The sequence below is a fragment of the Sus scrofa genome, chromosome 1 (assembly GCF_054392235.1).
Source record: "Sus scrofa isolate SSC_HxYL_T2T_F1_AM1 chromosome 1, Sscrofa_HxYL_maternal_Yorkshire_Landrace_v2.0, whole genome shotgun sequence".
NCBI classification, from domain to species: domain Eukaryota; kingdom Metazoa; phylum Chordata; class Mammalia; order Artiodactyla; family Suidae; genus Sus; species Sus scrofa.
The window spans coordinates 161524395-161549971 of NC_139383.1; the positions used below are offsets into that span (position 1 = coordinate 161524395).

Sequence of the window (25577 nt, forward strand, 5' to 3'; positions counted from 1 at the left end):
TGTGTGTGTGTGTGTGTGTGTGTGTGTAACATCAACCATTTTAGCTCTTTTAAAAAGCCTTGAAAAAGATGCCAGTACTGCAGATCAATGAATGAAAGATCCCTAGTGGATGAGGAACTTTCTTATTTTCTACAGAGAACTACATGTATGTAGATAAACACTACTTGTTTTCAACTCAGAAGAACAAGTGTCCTATACCAATTCTTTTTACAGTTTTGAAAATCCTTCTTACTATTCATTGCTATAGGGTGCAGGCTCAAAGGTAACTGATGACACTTTAACTGGATTCAAGGGGCATTAATTCTGCCTTATCTTCTATAAGTAGTCTCTATTTCAATGCTAACTTTGGAGAACTGTGACAAAGCACCCTTTTCTAGAATAGCAGATTGAACTTAAAACAGCTATTGGTTTATAGGCTTTCTCTTTCAAAATAATTACATCTTGAAATGTGGCCATATGTGTGCAAAACCTTCCTTTGGAGAAGCTGAACTTTCCCCATATGTTGGTTTTTCTTAGAAAGAAAAAGATTGTGGGCCCCCATTTTAGGGAGGCAGCATTACTCTGCAAGTGGTGGTCCCGGACTCAAAAGTGAGAAGGAAGGCACTTTACAAGGCAAGCGGGCTATGGTTGATGGTTCAAAGCACTTGTGCCTGTGTGTGTAGGAAAATGAAGGGAATCTTCAAGGAAAAAGTTTCAGCCAGAACCTGGAAGGATTCAGGGAGCATAATAAAGCCTCAGCACCTGCCTGTCTCATTTTCTTGGTGGGTGAAGAAGTGAACAGGTACCAGGTCTAGGATGCGCACACTCACTCTATCAGCACTGAAGTTTGAGCAGAAGTGCAACCCTTTAGCCCCAGGTACTGCCCTGGAGGCATGGAAGGTCAAAGATCAAAGAAGCCCTCACTGTTGAGAATTTTGTCAAACCCAGGCATACTGGCCACTAGGATATGGGAGGGATAAAGAGATGGACAAAAGGTTTGCACGTTCTCTTCCCCCTGGGATGTCCTTCTTGAATTTCCTGGATTGCACCTTCCGTTGCGAGGACCACCCACTAGTCTACCAACACTTCAGTGGCCACTTCCTTGGCCAAGTTACAAAATGTGTCCTAGGTACATGACCTGTGTCCTGGGAAAGCAAAGAGAAGGAAAACATGTTAGACAATACTTGAGTGGCTGGATCTGGCAAAAACCAGTTTCCCTTCTTCTAGCTTCCAATCGCTATTGATAAATAACAGTGATTTTCCATTAAGATGATGATTAAAGTCGTCATTGTTTCATTGAAGGATTAAAAAAATATCATCGTATATTTTTGGAGGCAAAAAATAATTACCATGCAATCTTAAAGGTTTCAACATTCTATGATCAACTTGTCATTCGCTGTTTTTTCAATGACCCTCTCTCTTTTATTTGTCATCTATGCATATCTATTAACAGTTCTAATTGTCTACTAACCACTCTTCCTCCAATCCACTCCCATCCATTCACATCTCCCCCCCCCCCATACCCCTGGCACACTAATCCCACGTGGGTCATACAACCTTCTGCCTATTTCCCCTCCTATCATTTCACAAGTCTTACGTGGTGGGCAGATACACCCCGGTTTTCTGAGACGCTCCTCCAGGAACTCCATCCATCCATTCACCCTTTGATTTTTTCTCAAGCTTGTAGCTCCACTCTCGCAGGCACCAAGTTTTGGTGGAGTTGGCTCTCTGCGGCGCGCAGTTTCCCTCTCTGTGTTCTCAATCCTTCTCTCTCTCTCTCCTTTTCTCCCTCAAGCTCTCCATTCCCTCCTGCCCCATCTATCCACTTCTCATTAAATCACACACCCACGTGTGCGCGCGCGCGCCTTCCCCCCCCCCCCCCCCCGCCCCGGCTCCCAGTCGATCACTTTACCCCACCGTCGAGGACTCGCAGCTGCCTGGAATCAAAGAGCCAAAAGCTGGATGGAAGGAGTCTTGGAGGTTGCTTCCGGGTTCGGGGACGCACTCCAGCCTTGGGGGTCACCACATTAACCCTCATCTCAAATTACTGGCAGGAAGACCTCCACCCTCTCCCAGCTGCTTTGCTGGGAAAATGAGGGCAGGATGGCGGCGAGCATCCCCCTAGCACCCGCGCGCACACCCACGTGGGCTGCTCAGCGCCGCAGCAGCAGGTGCCGGGAAGTGGAGGTCGCGGGGTGAGCCCCGCGGCAGCAGTAGCCCAGCCGCGACCTTTCTCACCTCCCTTTCCTCTCTCCTGCACCTTTTGAGATGACCCTGGTCTAAGCAGCGCAGTCTCTCTCCGCTTTCCACCTCCTTTAATTTTTCTACGCCCACCTCCTAACCGCCATCATCCGCAACTGGAGCCCCAGTCCAGGCAGTGATGCTGGAGACACAGGGTCTGCGTCTGAGAGCCCCTGGGGTCCCAGGCCGCTAAGGCGGTGGGTGGCCTAGGGTCGATGGCCTCTGCGCGGCCCCGAGGTGCGGCTGGCAGCGGGCTGAGTCCGCAGCGGCCGGAGGGCGGGACGCAGCCGGAGGGAGGAGGTGGTGCTGCATCGTTCAGGGGGAGACTCCCCACACTCCGCGTGCTCCTGCCTCGTCCGGCCGCCTGATGTTTACCCTTCTTCATATTCATCTATCGCATTTTACAGGCTGGGGCTTTTTCCTCAGCAACTCTTTCTTCTTTTTTCCCCCTCCCTCCGAGTTTAACGGGCTGCGCGCGCGCTCCTCTGTCCATGTTGGAGTGGGGAGAGGAGATGATCTGTGTTTGCCTTGGGGTTTTAAATATCTTGAGGAGGGTGAAGGAGAATTGCAAGAAGCCGGTGTCGTTGCTGAAGCAGCTTGTTGGGGGCGACCTCGGAATCAGGCCAGGTGATAAAACGCAAAACTTTTAATGCCGCCTTTGCCTCTGGCGCGCCCCTGCCTCGTCTCCCAGTCGGAGACCAGAGTAAATGGCAAAGCCTTAATCCCCGCTTCCCCTGGACAGATGGAATATTGGCGGGGAGGGGGGCAGAGCTACCGCAATTTCTAATAGTTAAAAAGTGAAACATTGAACCCAGAAGGGGATTTTCACATCATAAGCCCTCCCCCTTTTCGCCTTTTTTATCCGGCATGAGGATTCGGCTCGGGATTTGCCCGCGCCCTTCTGGTCCCCTCGGCTCAGACTGGTAGAGTGACGGATTCCAGCTTCGTCCTCCCCCCTTCTCCCCCCCCCCCCACCCGCACCGCCTCAGGATCGGAGCCGGTGTGATGTCCTTGCTGCTACCGCCGCCGCCCCATTCTGCCGCGCACCAGCCCCGGGGGCGCCGGCCGCTCGGAGCTGCAGGATTTCGCTCCGGCCCCGGGCTTGCAGGAGGGTCGCGCAGCCCCAGGCTATGACTCAGGCACCCACTTGGTAACTCTGCCTTCTTCCTGCTCTCTCCCCCCCCCCGCCCCCGTCCCCGCCCCCCTTTGCCACCCCAGTTCTCCTCCACCACCTTCCAGCCCTCCTCCCAGACGCCCACCCACCCGCTCTTCATTCCGCAAGATCGCAGAGGTGGCGCGGAGCCCGGCGAGCTGATGACGGACCCCTTCCTCCTGTCTTCAATGCCTCAGCAGAAGATCCCCAAGGGCTGGATAGAGGAGGGCTGCTGGACAACCTCCCAGGGAGGCTGCTCCGACCTGCTGCTCGTGGTGTATGAAACTGGAGACTGAGCGAGCCCTAGCCGCCGCCGCCCGCTCCGTCGCTGCCGTCGGTCTACACTGGCCCCCGCCTCACCGCGACCGCCGCCCGGCCCCGGCCCCGGCCCCGGCTCGGGGCGCCCCAGGGCTCGCCCCGCGCCCGCCGCCGCCCGCGCGCCCTCCTGACAGCTGCGGCGGCGGCGGTGATGCAAAGGAGGAGGGTGCTGCCGCCGGCGGTGCTGATGCTGGCGATCGGCGCCCGGGTGTGAGGCGAGCGTCATGGTGGAGATGCTGGGTTCGCGGCGCTGAGAGAGCGAGCGAGAACGAGCGCCAGCCCGGGGCGGAGGACGCACGAATTCGGATCTTGCTGCTGTGTGGGCTCGGATCTCTTTCTCTCCCCCACCCCACCCCCGTTTGGTCTGGGTTTGCATCTTTAAAACCTTTCTCCACTCTGTCCTCTCCCCGACCACTGGAAGTCTTCGCGTCTCTAAATGGAATTAGTGGAGATCGGAGCCTCTGGTGTAACGAACAGACATGATCTATGGACGCAGTTTGTTTCACAGTGAGTACCTTTCCCGCCGCGCCGGTCCACTCCCGGTACCATCCTCCCCGCCTCCCCTCCCTCGTGGCCGAACGCACAGGGAAAGCCTCGCCACCATCGCCCTCCCGCCGGACCCCGCAGTCCCCGAGAGTCTGGGGCAGATGTAAACTTTCTGTATTGCAGCATAATCAAAGCGGGCCTGGGGGCGGCGCGAGGCAGTGGTCACTGGATCTCAGCATCTGCCGAGGAAAACAGTCTTTCCGTGGTAGGAACATCCTGGGGCAGAGAACAGAGAGTAGTTCGGGAATGGGCACGTGCGGACGAGGAGGGAGAGTGGGCCCGAGTGAGGTCTCAGGTGGAAAGGGAGAGCTGAGGTGAAAAGGAATATTCCTTTTAGGGGCTTCTGGAGCCCAGCGGGCCCCTATTCTCGCTCGTATAGGTAGTTTGTGCTGCACCTGAACGCTGGGTTTGAGAGGAGGACGCGTGCCAATCTCAACTCTTCCGGAGAGTAGATAGACCTCTAGTGTTGCTTCGTGAGTGAGAGCGACGCGTGCCCGTCGGCAGGGGGAGGGGGGGAATGGAATTGAGGAAAATAGCAGCAGAAATCATCAGGTAAACAGCAGTATTAGGAATTATGTGGTGGCAATCTCACAGTACAAAGCAGGGATTAGAGTGCGTGTGCCACGCAGTTAAAACAGCGGCTTTGCTGATGTGTTAATCTTAGTTCAGGTTCCCCAATGTGATTCCGTTAAAACAGGAAAAGCAGAGTAAAAGCACCAAACCTGTATTTTGATACCGATGGCTGTGTACGTGTGTGTGTAGAAATACGGCAAGTTAAAGTAAGACACTTTTTTTTTCTGCTTAAACATAGGCAATAAAAACAACTCATGTTGTAATCTAAAAGCAGAGGACCAGGCTGGAGTAAAATAATTGATACCATGTCTCAAATATGAATATCAAGGCTCACATACTTTTCTTGGAATAATCTTTGAGCATAAATTTGTAAGATCCTGTAGTGAGCTTTAGGAAATAATTGTGAATTAGACTTCTCTTTTCCAAATGCATTTTAAGTGGACTTGTGATTATACATCTAATGGAACTTAGAGCGTTTAGGTAATTGAGCAACTAAATAAATAATAAAAATGAAGTAGCAAAGAAAAATCATAAATTATGAAGACTAGATTACTACTTTCTTGTTTTAGTTTTTGTAAAAATATTAAGTAAATCAAGAATAGGGAAGTAAAACTGAAGGTAAGGTTTCAGTGGTCCTTGTAAATGCACTGTTAAGTTACAGATCAGAGTCTCTTTCTGATACTGAAAAACTAAGGTGTTAACAGAAATAACCTTTCTCAAAATTATAAAATATTTTTGAGTAACAATAAATATAAAATCAAAGTTAAGGGTAGAAGGGATTAATCTCATAGCTTAGACTGCTGAGGACTATATTTACTTGGTAGTTGAGTGTTTTATAAGAAACGTTTTTATTATGCTGCTTAATACATTCAGTCCACTTAGTCTGTTTTGCTCTTGTTCCCCTGCCCCACCTACCATAGGACTTGCCTAAGTATTTATTTTCTAAAATCGATAACATTGTTGATGGAAATACAACTTTTTCTTTTCAATATTTTACCTGCTGTCCCTCTGTCTTTCTTTAGAGATGCTAGCAAAGTCATTCACCAAGAGCAGTTCAGGCATACTCCTGAAATCCTGCTGTAATGTGACTTTAGTAGGTGACAATACTGTCTCTTAGTCTTGAAGTCTGCATTTGCCTTAGGAGTTTGGGTCTCAGCCATTCTTAACTTGCATTACTTCTTGAAGAGATACTACATTGTCCTCATTTGTGCACTCAGAATCAGTTTTTGCAAGTTCTGAGTCAACTCCCAGCAGTTACCAAAAATAAAATAATCTTCCTCCATATCATTTTATCTTTAAATTGTTATTTTGTTACAGAATTTAATCACTTCAGTGTACATTAATCTTTATATTTTTTCTTTCTTTGTTTCAGTTGTAGCAAGTTTAATCATCCTCCATCTCTCTGGGGCAACCAAGAAAGGAACAGGTGTGTTTCTTTGGAAAAATGCAAGTGGAAACCCTCTAATTTCTCGCATTTTCCTATTTTCCCCATATTCTTAATATTCCAGTATCTGTGCACATTTTGCAGTGCATATAATTGATTGGTTTTGACTAAGACAGCATTTAGAAATTAATTTACTAATGGATAATATAAGAATGTCCTCTCTGTTTTTATTTTTTAAATTGCATGTGTTCTTTCTTTCTTTTTTTACAGACAAGCAAACCACCTCAGAAACACAAAAGTCTGTGCAGTGTGGAACTTGGACAAAACATGCAGAGGGGGGTATCTTCACTTCTCCGAACTATCCCAGCAAGTACCCCCCTGACCGCGAGTGCATCTACATCATAGAAGGTGAGAAAGGCAGTGCCAGAGCAGGAGAGAACATTAAGCCTAGTCTGGCCATCTCTAAGCTTTAGATGGACAATATGCATATCAGTATTGCAAAAATTGGCTTTGGAGACCATGCACATTAATATCTTTGAATGAATCAAAAAGCTGTAAAATCTGGAAACAAGCTAATTATTGAAATTATTAGTAATGATTTACAAATAGGTAAATTCAGGGAGATAAGTAGAAATCAACAACTTTATTTTGTAGTTGATTGAATGAACTTGGAATTCTAAATTAATGGAATGGATGCATGGTTGGCATACTGTAACCTAATGTGTAACACTTTTGGCTGCTAATATTTTATTGGCTTAACAATTAGTGGAGTAATCTATACATTTGTTACTTAGCTCTTTAAAAATAGGAAGCACAAACAACATCTTCATGTCAGAAGTAAATCTATAATCATATTTTCTGAACATCAGTCCAAATAGCAGTTGCCTTAGTTTGTGCTAAGCACAAACTAAGGGTTCCAAATGATGATGCTTCTTTTCATCATTTTCCCACAGCTTGAAGGATAAAAAGTGCTGAGAAAGGGATTCACTTCTCTTAGAATTTTTTCCAATTCCGTTACCCTTGTAAACACCTCCCTAAGTACAATTTAATATATATATATATGAACATTTCATGTAGTGATAGAAGTTTTCAATATTTTAAGTGTTAGTACCTAAAAACCCCAAACTTATAGCCTCCTCAACCTCTGAGCCACACACACACACACACACACACACACACACACACACACACACACACACGCAACCTCTGAGCCCCACACACACGCACAGCCACCCCTACCTTACTAAGAAAGGTAGGTATGCTCACTACTTATAGGTGAGGGGCATGGTAATTTGATGTCTTTCAGATAAAAAGATTTTTTGTTTAACTGATTTCAAGAATTTTATTTAGAAAAAATTCTTTTTCTTTTTATAATTTTTGGTCCAAGATCTTTTCCTCTTTTCTTGTCATGCTTCAAGCTGAACTTTTAGCAAAGATACACCATATTACAAGATGAAAGAAAAAATGATAAATTCTGAAAATAAAAGGATAAAGCTGAGAAACTGAGCTCTGGCAGTTTTTCTTCCTTTTGTGATTGATAGAAAAGGAAATCAAAATGTGGAAATTCTGGGTTAAAATTAATTGTTCTTTATATCAAGTTGATATTACATATCTGTTATATGTAGTAGTACATATAATACATAACTGTTTCATGTAGTACCTGTTTAAAATTCTCAGTGGATTGAATTTGAGAATGTGTAAACCTGAGGATACAGATACTGAGGGCCAGCTGAGGAAATTGAGCATCCTTAGATTTTGGTGTTTGAGTGGCTCCTGGACCCACTCTGCCACAGATACCTAGGGATTACTGTGAACTTCCATATGCCACAGGAAGAAAAAAAAAGCATAATATGAACAAATTCTCTTATTTAAAGGATTAATTCAGAAGAAAATTTTGGCATGTTGTGTTTTCAAGTTTATTGATTATTTAAATGCATTGCTAACATTTGATTTTAATACCATGCACATATTGCATTTTCGTAGTCATATCAAGGAGAAAACTTAAAAGTTGGGAAATAAATAGAACCTCTGTTACTATTAATCATACTTCTATACCTTTCTTGAAATACTTCATATTGGCCTTTTCTTTCATTCATACCTTTATTTAACAAATATTTATTGAACAGTTACTAAAAAAAAAACACTCTTATAGGTCCAGTTTAGAGAGTATTGGACAAAATAGACATGGCATGTGCCTTATTGAGCTTATGATATAGTCTGGGGACTATGCCAGTAAACAATCTAACGTGGCCCCAAGCTTAGCAGTAGGGAGCAAGACAAGAAGGCTTTCAGGAGGAAAAGATGCTCACACTCAGTTTTAAGGAACATTTAGGAAGGTAGTCATTCACTATGTAGAATAGTATATGCAGAGATCGGAAATTTGATATGGTTGGTTACCCTAGGGCTTTTGCATGGGGTGAGGAGAAGCAGATGAGGAGGCTGAAGGGTAGGAGGCTCAGCTAAAGGAGAAGCTGCTGTTCCATTTTCTTCCAATGAAAGTTTGGACTTTTTGTTATAGACGATGGAGTGCCATGTAAATAATTCAAGAAGAGAAATAATGAGGTGAGATTTTGATCAAGTAACTGGAGGGAAAAAAATATAAACTAAAACTATCATGAAAGACCAAGTAAACCATAGGAAAAGCCTGAACTACAGAAGTGACATCGGTGGTGGAGTCCAGGGAAGAAATGAGAGGTATCTGGGAAACTGAATCTTGAGTGACTGGATGTAGAGATGAGAGAATAGGCAACCCCAGGACTATCCTAAATGTTTTGGCTTGGTGACTTGTTAGATGTAATTCCGTATTTGGGGAAAGGGGGTTTAAAGGAAAAATAATATTGTTCACTTTGGTGTTTATGGAGCTGTCACATAAAGAGATTGGGTATGTGGGTCTTTAGCTCAGTGGAGAGTTTTGGGATGAAAGCTTATATTTATAGGTCATAAATATAGAGAGTTCTGTTGAGGCTGTTAATATGGATAAAATTATCCAAAGTGTATTTGGAGCACTTTAAATCTTTCAAAAAAATACAGATTCCTGGGTCTGCCTCTAGGAATTCTGATTTAACTAGTCTTAGAGGGACCTGGAAATATTATTCTATTATAATCTCTCTCTGTCTGGAAGCCAGTGGCATCCAGATCACTGGTCTAGAAAGAGAGCAAAGACATAGAAGAGATTTCTGGAAAATAACAGCTAAGGGAGGGCAGAAGAAGGAGAAAGGAAACATGGCCTGGGAAGGAAAAGCCAGAGAATGTCAGGATTATATTTGATTTCATGTCTCTAATTTTCAAGTAATCATGTATCTCAGTTCTGTATACATTTCGATACCCGTGCATGCAAGGCTTTAAAGTCTTGCAAGGGTGATATTCAATGTATATTTAAGAACTGGTGTGGAGGGGACAGTGGTCATTCAGAATGATTACTGACCATGTGGGAATCAGGCCCTGCTGTGCCAGATTTTCACTTTCAAGTTTCTGGAGGGGGTTGGTCTTTGAAGAGGCTCAAATGGCTACAAAGCACTCAAAGGACTCCAGACAGCTGTTTACTAAGTAGGATAAAAATGTGGATATTTCAACAAGTGTAATGGCTATGGTGAGGGTTCCCTGGCTGAGGATCAGTCTGGAACACCAGAATTTTGAACCATTTTGGCCTTGAGAAGGGAAGAATGGAAGGACACTGGCAGATATATCCATGTGGAGGTTTATAGAGCTGCTAGCCCTATCAGGCTTTTCCAGGATTGTTTAGTGAGCTATAAACACATTTATGAAGATAAACTTATTTACAACTCACCCAACTGAGATACTTTTGGAGAAATCTTCAATGACATGCACTGTACTTGTGTGTGAAAAAAAAAAGGTGACTAGATATGACTTTTGTTGTTAGTGAGTAGATTTAGAGAGGAGGGTTTTTTTTTAAGCAAGATTTTCTCACAAAACAGCAGTTGGATCGGAGATATATAGAGAAGAAAGTGGGAAAACACATGAAAGTCTGCAAGAACAAGTTGGCTTAGAAAACATGATGTGACTGGAGTGGCATGAGCTTGGGCTGTATATGAGGTGAAAAAACCCTGGGCAAGGTGGGTTTAGGATACCTGTTAGACCCCTCTACATGATGTGTTGCTCATTTTCCTCTAGCTGATAAGAGAGTTGCTGAATAAATTTAAATCTGAGAATGACATGACAAGATTTTTGCTCTAGAAAAATTACTCTTAATATCCCTATACACACACTTCGATTTAATCAAGACATCTGACTGGGACTCTTTTAATGGTTGCCTCACTTCTTGCTGAACAATTTCTCAAGTGGTTTCTGACCATAAAACTGGTTTCTCCTGAAGATGTGGCAAGAGTGACAGAAAGATGCCTCTTGACTTTTTAAACCCTGAATTAGCAGCCTTTCACAAAAATACCATGATTTATTCATTCTGTTGGACATCGAAATGGCTATTTTACATCAGAATTATTTTTTGTGCAACCTCATCAGTCTTAAGAATCATCCCTTAGGCTTTCTTATAGAAATATTATCTCTTAGGATGTTAAGTATAAAGAAGTCATTTTGTGTTTCTATTCATATCATGCTCTAAGCTTGATAAAAGATGTACAAATATAGTCTAAAGCAAAATCAGAAAAATCAAACTGCAGATTTAAAAACCACCTTCTATTTTTTTCAGCTGCCCCAAGACAGTGCATTGAACTTTACTTTGATGAAAAGTACTCTATTGAACCGTCTTGGGAGTGCAAATTTGATCATATTGAAGTTCGAGATGGACCTTTTGGATTTTCTCCAATAATTGGACGTTTTTGCGGACAGCAAAATCCACCTGTAATAAAATCCAGTGGAAGATTTCTTTGGATTAAATTTTTTGCTGATGGAGAGCTGGAATCTATGGGATTTTCAGCTCGATACAATTTCACACCTGGTAAGTGGGGCTTGTTTTTTTTCCTATATCTTTATCTTCCTTGGTTTTCTATTTTCATCTTATGACAAGTTTTGTAAGGTAACTTTATACTTTTCTAAGAGTTTCCCAGTTTTTTGAGGGGGGCCAGACCTACAGTGCTCTCTTCTCATTTCATAAATTCTGAAATGAAAATTATTTTTCTTTAAAATTTAGCCTACACTAGTGGTAAAGCATAATGACTCAGGGGTCTACACATGGTCATCAGCAATACAGTTAATTGATTGGACTTCCATTATGCTGAAATGTGTAATTTGAGAGGCAGTCTGTAATAGAGAAACTAATCACTCATTGAATTACAATAAACTTGAAGAGGCAACTGCAATATTATAAAATGTATCCATCAAATGATCTTTGGAGAACTTGGATAAAAAAATTCAGTTATTCTGAAAATTATAATTTTGAAAGCAAATGGATCTTAGTATAAAGCAGTCTAATCTCTTTTTAGAAATGCAAATTCCTAAGAGTTGTGATGAAAGGAAAAGGGAGCCCCACAGCAGCCAAATATTGCTTTGCAAGGCCTGGTGCACATTATCTGCTATTATGTAATTATTCATTCTATGTCAATTTTCCTTTTAACCTGTTAATATTAAAAAGGGTCTGTGATGTTGACTGGCTCACTTTATGATGAATTATCATTTATTACAATAAAAACTTATCCCGTTTTTAAACTGCAGGACCATCAGAGTGAAGCAATTTGAGATTTGATGAAGTCATTTTTTGATGGACAAATGACAAGTTACATAAAGTACATTATTTATATAAAAGTATATATTTTTAAGTTTGTACATATTGTTTTACACAGGTTATAACAGGCAATAAATTGATTCAGAATATATGTAAAATTTGTTCAAGTTTCCATTCCATGTTACAGAAATAACATCAGAACAGGGCTATAATGCTCAATTCAAAGGACTAAAATTTTAAAAATAACAGAAGGTTAATCATGACTTTCATTATGATATTATGGTTTAATAACATAATTTAAGTAGGTCAGATGGTAACGTTACTACATGCATTAGACTTAAACATTAGAGATATTTTTGTCACACTTCTAAGAGATCGTGGTTTTTATTATGCTTTGCTAATATTGTGTTGTTCACAGAAGTCATGAGTATTTCACATGCGGCAATCAAATTAATTTGATGTGTTTCAAAAAGGTGTAAACATTGAGATGTTTAGTGCTAGAGCTTTCAATGGAAATATATATATTCTCTTAAATGATAATTTTGAATTTGACCAGGACCTAAAGATAATGGCAGATGGCATGGTCCAGGCTTTTGTAAGTTATATTTTCATCTTGAGATTGGAGATCATAGGAATAATGCTAGGATTTAAAATTATAGTTTCAGGAGTTCCCGTCATGGTGCAGTGGTTAACGAATCCGACTAGGAACCATGAGGTTGCGGGTTCGATCGCTGGCCCTGCTCAGTGGATTGGGGATCCCATGTTGCTGTGGCTGTGGTGTAGGCCGGCGGCTATGACTCCAATTCGACCCCTAGCCTGGGAACCTCCATATGTCGCGGGAGAGGCCCAAGAAATGGCAAAAAGACAAAAAAAAAATGTAGTTTCATAAGAAATATAGAGTCATGTAACATTTTATCAACTTCAGCAGTGCTATCCAGGTTCCTACCTCTCCTTGAGATGCATAAATGGTGGTGCTCTAACTGTAATCCTGGGTTTTTCAAAAACCTCTTTGTCCCTGTGCCATATTCTTTGCTCCTTGTTTCTTTCAAGCCACCTTACCTCATCTGTAGCAGGAGATTTTATTACCAGGAGCAACCGAATCAAAAGGGAAAGCAAGGAGATGATTCCATGAAATTAAGGATGAGTTAAGGATGGAACAAAGCTTCTGTTGTCACTTAGATAAACGAAAGTATGCCAGGACACATACACTTGACATCTGGGGGAAAAGTAGGAACATAAAAAGGGAACTTGTAAAGCTTCCATGACTGCAGAAGTGTGCCGTTGCCTGAGTGGCATAGTAATCTACAACTCATTCTTTAAAGAGGCAATATTGAGTAAGCCACTTTGTTAATGAAGTAGGAGGGGGGTCAGGATGAGTGAGACTTTAGACAGCATTTAGGGAATAGGGAGTTAGGCAGGCTTTAGTTTAATGTGGGCTTCATTTTCATTTGGTGATAGGCTTCAAGTGGTGGTTTGTGGAAATTGAGGGGGGCAGAGTTACTCAAGTCAACCTAATCATTTAAGTTATCAAGCACTGCTGAAATCTTGAGGGTCCCCAAATGGGATGCACATTGCAGGGTGGGGGTTCTTCCCACCAGGTCACTCTGAGAGCCAGACTCCAGCACAGCTGTAAGTTTGGAAGCAGATGGCTTCCAGCTCTGGCTTTCTTATTGTTAGCTTGCTTTAATCTTTGGGCAAGATCCTCAATGTTCTATGCTTCATTATATATATATATATTATATATATATATATTTTTTTTTTGTAAAAGGGGAATCATATTGATGACCTCACAAGACTGTTTGATTACCAACCAGTGTGCATTTATGAATTTTTTCACTGCCTGTAAGATATCATCTATTGATAGCTAGTGTTTTATTAATTTGATCATGTGTTCTTTAAAAGTAAATAAGACTTGGTGTAGTTTATTGGGAGAACAGGTGTCCTAGATTTTTTAAATTACAACTGCTCTTTCCCTGGTTTTCTGGAGTGATTGTGCAAAACCAGTACATACACAATGTCACTCTTCCTTGTTAGGTTTGTTTAAATGGGCCTAGGTTCCTGCATGAGGGTTACAGTTATTTCTGATAACAGTCATAGAATATGTTAGAGCAGAAGTAGCAGTGGTAAGACCAGGTGGTCTTTATTATTTTTGAGAATTTACCACAGTCTGTGATCTGGATCTTAATTTATAGTCTCAGAAATGATGTCAGCACATTGAGAATCACCCCAATCTTAGGAATGAATCACATCAACCAAGCTAAAAAGACTGAATATATGTATGTACATGTAAACATTTGTACACATATGTATAGGCACACATGTAAACATATATACATTTTCAATGAGAATTCTTGTAATCTAACAGCTCAATGTTTCTTGTAAGCAATGGTACATGGGTATCCGGATTATAATCAGAAGACTATACTGTGCGTGCGAAATCCAAATATTGAAGCTTACGTTTATAATATGTATGTTTAACAGCATCCGGCTAAGGTACGTGATGACTCATCTCTATACTGTGGGTCATTTTTCCCAATGATGCTCTAGGTCTCAAACTGCCATGGGTCAGTTCCCCTGTCTAGTCTTCAGCTTCCATCTTGCCTGACCAGGATGCTAATTTGTGTCAATTTTTATTTCAAAACTTGTTTCTATCTCTTAATATCTGAATGTCCTTGACTCTTTCATACTCAACTTTAAAACATAGCCCTTTATTCCCTGACTTCAGCAGCTGTGCTCCTGAACTGGGGGTAGATGGAAAGTAGCCAGCTGGAGGTCATGTGTGCACCTAGAGGATAGGAAGGCAGAGCTAGAGAAGATGCCAGAGAAACACTCGTAAAGGGGTTTTCCTGTATCTTCTGGCACATTTTGATGACTCCACAGTTTTTCTTTTACGGACTGTGGTTATTTCTGGAGACAGTGCCATTGCCTGAGCCCACAGAGCAGCGATGAATCACCTGGGATTATAGTCTAGCAAGCATAAAAAGGATTGCGAAATAGAACAACAGTCAGAGAGAAGTCAGCCAGTCAAACCCCAGGGTCTGCCGAAATGAAGGACAAAGTGAGGTTTGAAAAGGGGCCGAGGAGCCTAGAGCCTTGGTGGGAGGCTCCCAGCTAAAGCCTGTTGGGCAAACCTCTCATCTTCCTTTGTAGACAGAGTTGTGTGGTGAGGAAGAAATGAGTTCAGAATCACTAAAAATGTTAAAAAGTTACATGATGGCAAATTTGATAACCCACAGATAATTTAACAAGAAAACAGATAAAAGTGTTCATTGCACGCAAATGATAATATTTTCTCCTCTTAATATTGTTTTCTTAAAAATGATTTAAACCAATATATATAGAAAATGAATAATGAGAAAATATTTTGTAATAAAGTTACTTTAATAATACTGGAATAATATTCACCAAACTCATAACGATGATTGCCCTAGATGATGTTGGGAGTGGGAGGTGGGAAGGAATCGAAGGGACCAATATAGAGAGATAGTGGAAATTTATCAGCATTATTAGTCATTCTTAATTTTTGAAAAGGATACTATATTGTTTTCAATACTAATATAAGTAGAATTTAAGTCAAGAAAGAAAATACCTTTGTTATCATTTTTCAATGAATTTTAATTAGAATTTAAAGTGCATTTTTAAGTTAATTTTTAAATTAGAATGACTTTTTAGAAGGGGGAATACCATTTCTCCGCATTCCACAGTATTTTTTTTACTTAGCCTGAGAGTGCCTTTTAAGTAGAGAATAACTCTTCCCTGCAGCCAGCTGCCTCCATGCCTCAATTCTCTTTGCTACTTGAAAGTATAAACTAAGGAGAAAGTGTGTAACTGCACCTGTTCTACCCCCAGCCCAGAGGCATTTTGGGGGACCTTACACAACATTAAGAAAGAGAACATCCGGGAAGTGCTACTCTTGGAGAAAGTAACCCTTTCAGTCTCTTTAGGAAGAAATATCTTAGCCTTACGCTTTCCTTGGTAATGGAGAGATTTTTATCCTCTTTCCAGACATAAAATACGATGTTTTTGGAATCTCCATCTTCTGATGTTATTTTTTCTGAACTTGCTTTATGAAACAATGTTCCACTCACACTATTGGAGAAATTTAATTTAAGGATTATACCTCCAAGCACCAAATAGGCAAATAAGGACGAATGAGGTATTGATGTGACAGTGAATGGAGTTGTCAGATATGCTGAAATTATTACAGTACTGTGTACTTAAATGGTACCTCTCATTTGAGGAGCCCCGAGTGTTTTAGGGAACATTCTGTCCAGTTCCTAGCCTCCTCTCAAACTCCTTGCTGATCAACTTCAAAGGCATTGAAGAGGTTATAGTGCATTGCAGTGATTTAGATGGAGTGTTTTAAAAAGATTTCTATGCATATTAAATGAAACATATTATTTAGGTAAAATATTGTCATGGACTTGATGCTATTTTAATTATCCAGTGCAGTGCTTTTTATCTTCCCATCTGAAATGTAAACGCATGTGTGAGTGTTAACCGTGTTGAAAACTCCTAAGTTTTCTTGTCTAGATAATCAGGTATACGTGCTGGTAAGAAAGAAAAAAAAGATTTCATCTATCTAGCTATGTCTTTTTTTCAACAACCACATGTTAATTTGGATGTCATACTGAAAGATGAAAGCAGAAAAGAGTTTACAGGCTAAGGTTAAAAGAAGGGCTTTATCTGATTATTTTTTGTATGTAAATAAAAGATTGAATAAAGTTAGGTCAGATAGTATTGTATTGTCTTTCTATTATATTTATACTATAGACCCAGAATATCTCAGCCCCAGCAATGGCTGTCAAATGTATGAACAAAATCGCATTCCTTCTTGAGGCTTATTTTTCAAGAAATAAAATTAAAAAACTTGAGAGTCACTGTAGGCACAAAATTATTAACATGAAATAGGTAACAAAGATATTTATATGATGGCAATTCATCTATCTCTTGCTCTCATCCACCCAGTCTGTGACTGGGTTGATCTGTGCTATACAAAAGAGGACTCAAGGGGAGGGTTGAGGAATGCAGAGAGAAAAAAAAAGAGAGAGAGAGGGAGACAGAACGCTGTTTGGTCTAGGTGGGTGTTCAGGAGAGAAGTTAAGAGTGGGAGAGAAAATTTCCAGGATTAGCTCCCATCTGTACAGAAAATATTGAAAGCTGAGGCAAAGGAGTCTCAGGAAAGATTTTTTGAAAAGGTTCCTGTACAGAAAGGATGCCTTCCTCATCTTGTTTCCTGGAAAGGTGGAGAAAAGTGTTCAGATGTGCTTATACTTATTCCCTGGTTAATAGTTGGCCTGCATGTTTTTGAATGTGGTACACTTGAGTCTGGACCACTTGGATGGAGCCTCAGGTATATTTCCATTGTAATCGGTGTGTATTTTCTTTGAATCTGAAAGAGACCTTGGAGTTCATCTCATTCAACCTTTTCTTTTTAAAGAAACCAGTGATTTGGTGGAAATGCATTGCCCAGGTTCATGAGCTCTGTGTAGAAGTTAAGTTACTGCTTGTATATTAGTTACATAAATACTGTGCTGATCCACCTTCTATAAAGGGTACAGATTATGACTTTAATTACATCACATAGGGCAAGTACTTTCAGTTTAGTTATATTAAGAAATTTAATCAAAGGTTAATACTATATCACTCATATTTCACAATTACTGGTGTATGAATTTTAGAATTCATCTTTCCCATGTGGCCTGAAATGTCTTTTGGTTCACACTGATGAAAAAGGAAATGATTTGTTTTTCTCCCTCTGCCTCTACTATAAAAACCCTCCTTTTCAACCTACCTGAATCTGAAGTGTATGATTCATTTCCTGTTCTTCTCAAATATCTGCTCTTACTGACCTGATCAGTTGTGTGTATAACGTTTTCGGGAGCCTGGGACTTATGTGCTAAATACTCAAGTGAAAAACTTTAATTTCTTTCTCCTAGATCTCCCATAATCATCCTTCCTTCTTAACACGGGTGTCACTTTGACTTTTTCTTGTGGCCTGTTGCTCTTAGTCACCAACATCATCCTTCTCTCCAGGGCTGTTGTGCACAGTTGTCATGTTAAGGACACCAGGTTGAGGGAGAGAGAAGGATTGATTCTGTTCACATCCAGATGCTCAGGAGCAGAGCGATATCCAGAAGTGGGTACTGTTTACTAATTTTCGTAAAGATGTCTTACTAACCAGCCCAGAACAAGTAATGATAGATCATAACATCACCTCTGATCTACACAGTTGTCCCAACATCAAAGCACCAGCATCTACCCATTGCTTAAATTATCCTAAAGTGAAATTATATCATGTGAGCCAGAGAAACATCCAAGAAACAAAAGAGAGAAAGAATGCATATACCCTGTCTCCACTTTGGATTCTCATAACTATAGACAACTATAGGTATCTATAGTTACCAAGCTCTTTGGTAAAATCTTCTAGAAAACTCTAGCATTTAACTTACTATTGCATATTCAAGAAGTATGCTTTTCAGATTATAAACTTCCTACCTATTTTGCCTAAGAAAATATTATAATCTAGGCTTTTCTTTTTTAAATTTAAAATTAACTATTTTAATTTTTCTAGGCTTTTCTTTTTTAACATTTTCTTTCACAACAATTGGCAGATAGTTTGAGGCTTACGGTCATTTATGTGCAAAATAAATCAAGTAATTATCAGGAAAACAACCCACAGTGTTATCTTCTTGATCAAGAATGTTTTCCTGGTTTAGAATTTGTATGCCTTTATAGCTGTTTAAACATAGCTCATGTAACTATTCTTAGGTGATTTCACAGAACAGCTTAGTTCCCACTATGCTGTATTTGCCATTCACATTTGTTCAACAAATACGTATTGATTTATTATGCTAATACTGCAAAAATACAGCACATTCAAGACCCTGTTCTCCCTACAATGACTTCATATTCTATAAAAAGAGAAAAATTGTATGTAGTAGACAGAACAGTGCTCTTCCACCTTCAAAAGAAAGGAAAAAAAAATATATCTATGACCTCAACTTTGGAATCTGTTTGTATATTTTGTTACATGGCAATGGGAATCAAAGATAATACATTGGATTAACAATGTATTGAGCTTACTTTAATACAACAATGTTAGATTCTCTGGTAGGGACTAAAGTAATCACACAAGTCTTTCAAAGTGGAGGAGGGAAGCCAAAAAGTCAATGTCAGAGTGAAGCAGTGTGACAAAGACTCAGATGTCCATTGTTGGCTTTAAAGATGGGAGGGGCCCATAAGCCAGGGAATGTGGGCAGCCTTTAGGGGCTGGAAAAGGCAAGAAATGGATTTTCTTCTAGAACCTCCATAAAAGCAATAACATTTATCAATGCTTTGATTTTTACTCATTGGAACCCATTTCAGATTTGACATCCAGAACCACAGGGTAATATATTTGTGCTGTTTTGATAAATTCCTGAATATTTGTTACAGGAGCAAAAGGAAACAAATATAGCAAGTAACTAATGTTTAAACTATGTGTTAAGATTTGAGAAGGCATATAAAAAATAAATGAATGATGTAAGAATTCACCATTGAGACAGAGTATGTCACAGTTTGGGTCTATCAATTCCAAATTTTAAAATACTTTTGTTCCAAATGTAGAATATCCAATGCTCTCAGCTGGACTTTCCTATATTTAAATTGATACTCTATTTCAATATGTACATCTCTCTCTCTCTCTCTCTCTCTCTCTCTCTCTCTCTCTCTCTCTATATATATATATATATATATATATACATATACAAATATATATATATGTCATTTGATTTTATGTGAATGCCATCTTTTTGCATAAATATGGCAGAAACCCCCACAAAATAGCAACTTGTAATCCTTTCCAAAGATGTGCATGGTATGGTGGTATTTTTGTTTGTGGCAATAATAGCTATTTGTAGAACCTGGCACTCTTCAAAGCCTCTGCCTCTTCATGGCATATCTGCCTGATGCCTTTGCTTCAAAAGAGCGATGCTGTCTGTTCTTGCTTGCACAGTTGGCTAGCTTCCCACCCTTCCACAGCTATGCTGACTTGCTTGAAATTCTGCTTCTGCACATCCTTCTGGCATTTTCCCTTTCCAACTAATTTCAGACACCTCACTTCAACCAGACTATCACAAGAATTACAAGAATTACGGAGTGATTCTAATATAGTAGGACTATTCACAATCAGCTGGGCGTGTGCCACAAAAGAACTAAATTTGACTTTTTTAAGAAGGAGGACATATTAGTCATATATTTGTCACTTCTATTCTGTTGTCTATTGATCATAACCCAAATCAGAAGACTGTTCTATTCCCTTGGAACTTTTCTTCTGAAATTTGCACTTCAAAGCCCCAAGGAATTTCTCTAAGTGATTCAAAGAGAAATGAGATACAGAAATCAGTACTACCTTAAAACATTCCCAGACTCTATTATGCTTGCTGGTGCAGTCTTGAAAGGAAAGTGTATTTCCTTTAGCAGATTTGGCGGGCAAACAAAGTAGAATTTGTGGAAGGGTCAGTGGCTGTGATGATGAAGTAGGAAAGCACAGATGAGGGTTGTCATGGCAATGGTAGGTGAAGTCTGAAATAGAGGGTTTCCATGGGCATGGAAATGAGTCAGACTCTCAGAGATCTGCTGTTGTAGATAATTGATTAACTAGTGAGAATGTTTTTACTGGCTTTTTTGGATGTGCATATTACTTTCAAATATTTTCAAATAATATTTACATCTCATTTTTTTTTTATTTACAATGTTTCTTCAATACCTGCCACAAGGCAAAGTGACCAAACCACACACAGCTCCCCACTCTGCACAGTAGGGCCCCATTGGTCATCTACTCCAAACACAACAGTTTGCATCCAAAAACCATGAACTGCCCGTCCATCCCACTCCCTCCTCCTTTGCCGAGACCTGCCTCTGCCTTGCAGATAGGACCTTCCATGCCGTAACTCGGACTCCATAAAAAAGTGACACCATATGGTACCTGTCCCCCTCCTTCTGGCCCACTTCACCTAGCACGAGAATCTCCAGTTCCATCCACGTTGCTGCAAATGGCATCAGTGTATCTCTTTTATGGCTTAGTAGCATTCCACTGCATATATGTACCACATCTTCTCAATCTACCCATCTGCTGATGGACATCTAGGTTGCCTCCAAGTCTTGGCTATTGTGAACAGCACTGCATTGAACATAGAGGCAATTACCATGTAAAAATAATAAAGCTATGCTTATTTTTGGGTGGCTGCTGTTTTACCATTTGTATCATTTCCATTCTGTCCACTCCATGTGTTATCCTCTTGGATCTTGCTCTGCTTCCTCCTGTCACCCATCCCTTCTCAACTCCTTTCAGTGACCTGAGCAATGGTTACACACCTCTTTCCTTGACAAGCGCTAGGCAGCAGGTCTCCCTCTAGATTCTCCTTTCTGCTTACTGTTTTCTACTCACAGGCTGCTGAGTTTCTAGGCTCTACATCCTTTCTTTTGACTCTGCCAGACCAATTTTTGGGTCTGCCCCCACATTTGCTAGAAAAAAATTCAGGTATTATTTCCATCTTAACTATTTCTGAGCCCTCAATGTCAGAGACATGTAGCAATTGTGTGAGTAAATACATTATTTAGTTTCTGATTCAAAATTTCAGTGTTGGCATTTATGTTTATTGGGCCAAACTTTTCATGTCTAGCTTAAATTGGATATAGTTTTTTTTCTTCTAGTAACAACTTACAGGTTCTGTTCTAGATCATAAAGTAATCACAAAAAAATGTAATTTTTTGTTAACTTTAGGCAAATTGGTTCTAAGAAGGTGATCTGGTTGGTGTTCTCATTATCTGTGAATGAAATCTTCTTTTGTGCCCATGAGGTACCCATGTTCTAGAAAAGTTCTTCAATGGTTTCAAGTTATTTTCAATATACCTTATATTTCCTCATCAGGGAAAAAAATTCATAATTAGAGGCCATAATTTAACCATTTAACATATTTAACTAAAAAGAGTTTATTTTAAAATGTGTCAGGATTTCCCAACTGTTGTGCTGTGGGTTAAGAATCCGACTACAGCAGCTCAGGTCTCTGTGGAGGCGCAGGTTTGATCCCTGGCCCAGTACAATGGGTTAAAGGATCTGATGCAGGTTGCAACTGTAGCTCAGATTCAGTCCCTGGCCAGGGAATTTCCATAAGCTATGGGTGCAGCCATACATTTTTTAAAAATATAAAGAAAGTAAAATGTGCTGGAGGATGCTCAGTTCCTTTTAAAGAACACTGACAATAGGAAAATCTTTTCTATAATCTATCTGCATGGGTCTTCAGTTTTCCACCTCTGCATAAACTCATTTATCTCATAGTTTCATATATAAATAATAGTGACACATGGTCAAATATGGGCCATTGTCTAAGTTTAAATTTTGTCTTGGAAACTTTCTTATGTGACTTTTGGCAACAGCAATTTACTTCATCTCTTAAAGTTTCAGTTTCCTCATGAGACCAGCACCTGACACGTTATCATTATGGATTTTGCTACCTAATGATACAGTCAGAATACTACCATTACTTGACATGTGACATGATATTCCCTGAGACCACATTACCTCTGATTCATTATTTCATAGATTCATTCAACAGCAATAAAAGATTATTTATCCATAATTGGTCTAGATGTACTAAATGCTTAGATGTGAAAATGATTTAGATGCAGAATTAACTTCTGAGGAACTTATGGTGTATTTGAGGAAATGAATATTTATACCCAGTATACTAAGTGCCATGGCAAGTGTGCAGAGTTCTGGCATGTGAAGGCTAAGTGGAGGCATCACCATATGTGACATGAGATTGGTACCTCAGGAGCATTTCCCTACACAGCCCGCACTGCATCTTTAGGATCAGGATCACGTGTCCTCCTGTGCTCTCCCAGCCATTGCTCCATCATGCCCTGGTGAAGTGCATTATTAAAGACATTCTTTTTTTCCCATCATCACCAAACTTCTCAAAAGGAAAGAACTTTGGTTTACACCTTCAACTTTCTAGAGCCTTATCAGTGTCTAGCTTTAGCTGATGTTTACTGAAATTTGTGTGAATGAATAACTGAATAAGTGAATGAATGAATGAAGAAAAAAGTGGGAGGAGTGAGATACCAGGTATGGAAAAGTTGGTAAAATGTATAGTGGGTAGTCAAGACCGTTTGGAAAGTAGAAGCGTGCCTTTGAAATGAGAGAAGTTGAGGCGTTCCCATCATGGCGCAGTGGTTAACGAATCCGACTAGAAACCACGAGGTTGCGGGTTTGGTCCCTGCCCTTGCTCAGTGGGTTAAGGATCCTGCGTTGCCGTGAGCTGTGGTGTAGGTTGCAGACGCGGCTCGGATCCTGCGTTGCTGTGGCTCTGGGATAGGCCGGTGGCTACAGCTCCAATTGGACCCCGAACAGTTTGAAAGAACAAATTTGGAATCAGTAAGATTTAGTGATATATTAGATGTGCATGTCGAGAAAGGGAAGCAAAAATGACCCAAGTTTCCATTTTCAGTGATTTGGTGATTATATCATAATTTATGTTGGAGAATAAAAGAATGGAAAACAATAGGTTTGTTTTTAAAGACGTGGAAAGAGAAGCACCAACGTGACATTTTTGTGGGCACATTGCAAAGGCTGTTAGCAATTTAGAGCTGAAGCACAGAGGAGCAGCCAGGAAAGGTGAAGAAGCGAGCTAATTAGAGAACTAAGCACAAAACCTCAACTAATTATGACATCCACAAATTAAAATAGAACGTTATGTGCATTTGAGCCAATACTCTTGACTAAGTAAATTAGAACACAAAATGTGTATTTTGGAATTTTACATTTCATTCAGTCTTGACTTCTGCTTTGTGGACGATTTTAGCCAGTTACCCTTGGCATTGGTTTTTCTTTGGTTATCGGTGAACTTTAACAATGCACTTTATTTTTTGAAATTAAGAGAGAGTAGTTCGTTCCGTCTGATGCTTGGGGCCCTCCAATGATTAGGGCTTTTTCCCGAATTATGAAAGGAACTACTTCCATAAGACTGGTTACAAAAGATGGGCTTCCTTGGAGTATTTTTGGAAGGTGCTAGAGTAGACATGAGCTGCTGAATATTAAATGATAGACCATTTGATAATATTTTCTTTTTCTTTCTGTATGACTTTTCTGCACCCCCTTTTAGGAAGGACCTCATTTATTTATACTTACTTTTGAAATATATACCTTCTCTATTATCAGGATGATTTCAGGTGTCCTGCAAGATTTGAAGAAATACGTTTGGTCTAACTTAATAAAAGGATATGGGGGGGGAGAATTACTTTTTCCTCTTTGTATTTTCCATGTCATTCAGGCAATATTTACTGCTCTATCTGTTGCTTGAGTCTCTTGGATTTACGCTAATCGCAATTACAAGTTGTAAAATTGTAAAATAGCAATGGTATTCACTATGGGCTACCATTTAGATAGTAGGCATAAGAACGGGGAAAAGGTTTTGGAAAATATTCTCATACATACATCCTACATATTTACAAAAAAAATACTTTCTTATCAAAAGTTTTTGGATTTGTTTATTAGATAAAACATCTCCCAAATTTCTTCACAAAATTGTCCAGCAGAACGATATGTGATAAATGCAGTCATTCAAAATTAACTTAAGTGAAATAGTGGTATAATTATGCAATGATTCTTGCTTTCTGCAATGTGATTATAGATATTTGTCTTAATAAAACTAAGGAATTATTGAGTTCTTATTATAAGCTGGGTGTTGTTCTAAGCACATTACATGCTTTATCTCACTGGATTTTTATAGCCCAACTATGGGAGATACTATATATCATCACCATTCATGTTTTGAACTTTTGAAAAAGTATTTTAAATGTTTCAATATTGTGCTCAAGGTCATCTGCCCAGCAAAACTCATATTTGAACACACAAAACAGTACATATTTAGGTATTTGGTTCAGGTCTTAACTTCTCAGAAAGATTAATTTTTTTCACCCCTTGTGATTTTATTGTAGAGTATTGAGATATTTTCAGTGTTCCTAAAATCTTTTCTGTATACTTTGCCATCTTTCACACAACAGCAACATTTCTCCCTATGTTGTAATTAAGCAAAAAAAAAAAAAAAAACCTGGATTAAAAAAAATCTTAATTATGATCTATTTTATTTTTGACATCATCATCACCTTCATCATCGTATTAATCATCAATACTAGGCATCACTAATAAAGATAATAATATAGCTGCTTATCATTTAGACTTTATAAATCAATTTGAAGCCCATACAAAGAACATTTACTTTTGTTAAGCACATTATAATGTGTATTTGCTGTAGGAAAGGATTTAACTGCCAACAGTTAGATATCAAATAACTGTTCTCCAAATCTATGCTGCTGGTAGTGGTGAAGAAGGGTCTCCCTCCCTTGGAAAATACTTAGTATAGTGCCTGGATGACATGGGTTAGTGGTACTCTGTAGCGCCCAGCCTTATAGTTACCATGCATCTGTTCAACTTCATGTCTACAGAGCTTTTTATTACTCTTCTGCTGTAGTCATATCTTGTGTCACCATTCTGCTTTGAATCCCTAAAACAAACACTGATCTCACTAGAAAATAACCTTCCAAAAAAAATAAATAAATAAATAAATAAAAAGAAAATTGACCTTCCTTTAAACTTAATTAGCCATAATCTTTTATCTATAGTATTGGTTAAATCCCAGAGCATGCTTTCCAAAAGCTTTCTCTTTTTCTTTACCTCTGAATATGCTGTTGGAGCAAACTCA

The 25577-nt window shown here is 39.9% G+C and overlaps 2 protein-coding genes across 9 annotated transcripts in view; both read left to right on the forward strand.

Moving 5' to 3' along the window:
- The first annotated feature begins 2082 nt into the window (after positions 1 to 2082).
- LOC146406823 (uncharacterized) lies at positions 2083 to 3535 on the forward strand. Its single transcript, XM_085013966.1, has 3 exons — positions 2083 to 2174; positions 2431 to 2847; positions 3439 to 3535. Exons 1-3 carry the CDS (start codon positions 2083 to 2085, stop codon positions 3533 to 3535), a joined length of 606 nt encoding a protein of 201 aa, XP_084870092.1.
- Positions 3493 to 25577, forward strand: part of NETO1 (neuropilin and tolloid like 1) — a 108726-nt gene continuing 86641 nt past the window's right edge. For 7 of the 8 annotated variants that reach the window (XR_014840916.1, XM_021099207.2, XM_021099199.2 and 4 more), the window contains exons 1-4: positions 3851 to 4198; positions 6183 to 6236; positions 6465 to 6602; positions 10861 to 11109. Coding sequence is in view for 6 of the 8 variants with exons in the window: in XM_021099207.2 (XP_020954866.1) it covers positions 4171 to 4198; positions 6183 to 6236; positions 6465 to 6602; positions 10861 to 11109 (469 nt within the window). In the remaining 2 variants the exon portion in view is untranslated. Of the gene's footprint in view, positions 4199 to 6182; positions 6237 to 6464; positions 6603 to 10860; positions 11110 to 25577 lie in introns of all 8 variants that reach the window. The other variant, XM_021099211.2, reaches the window with a different exon arrangement.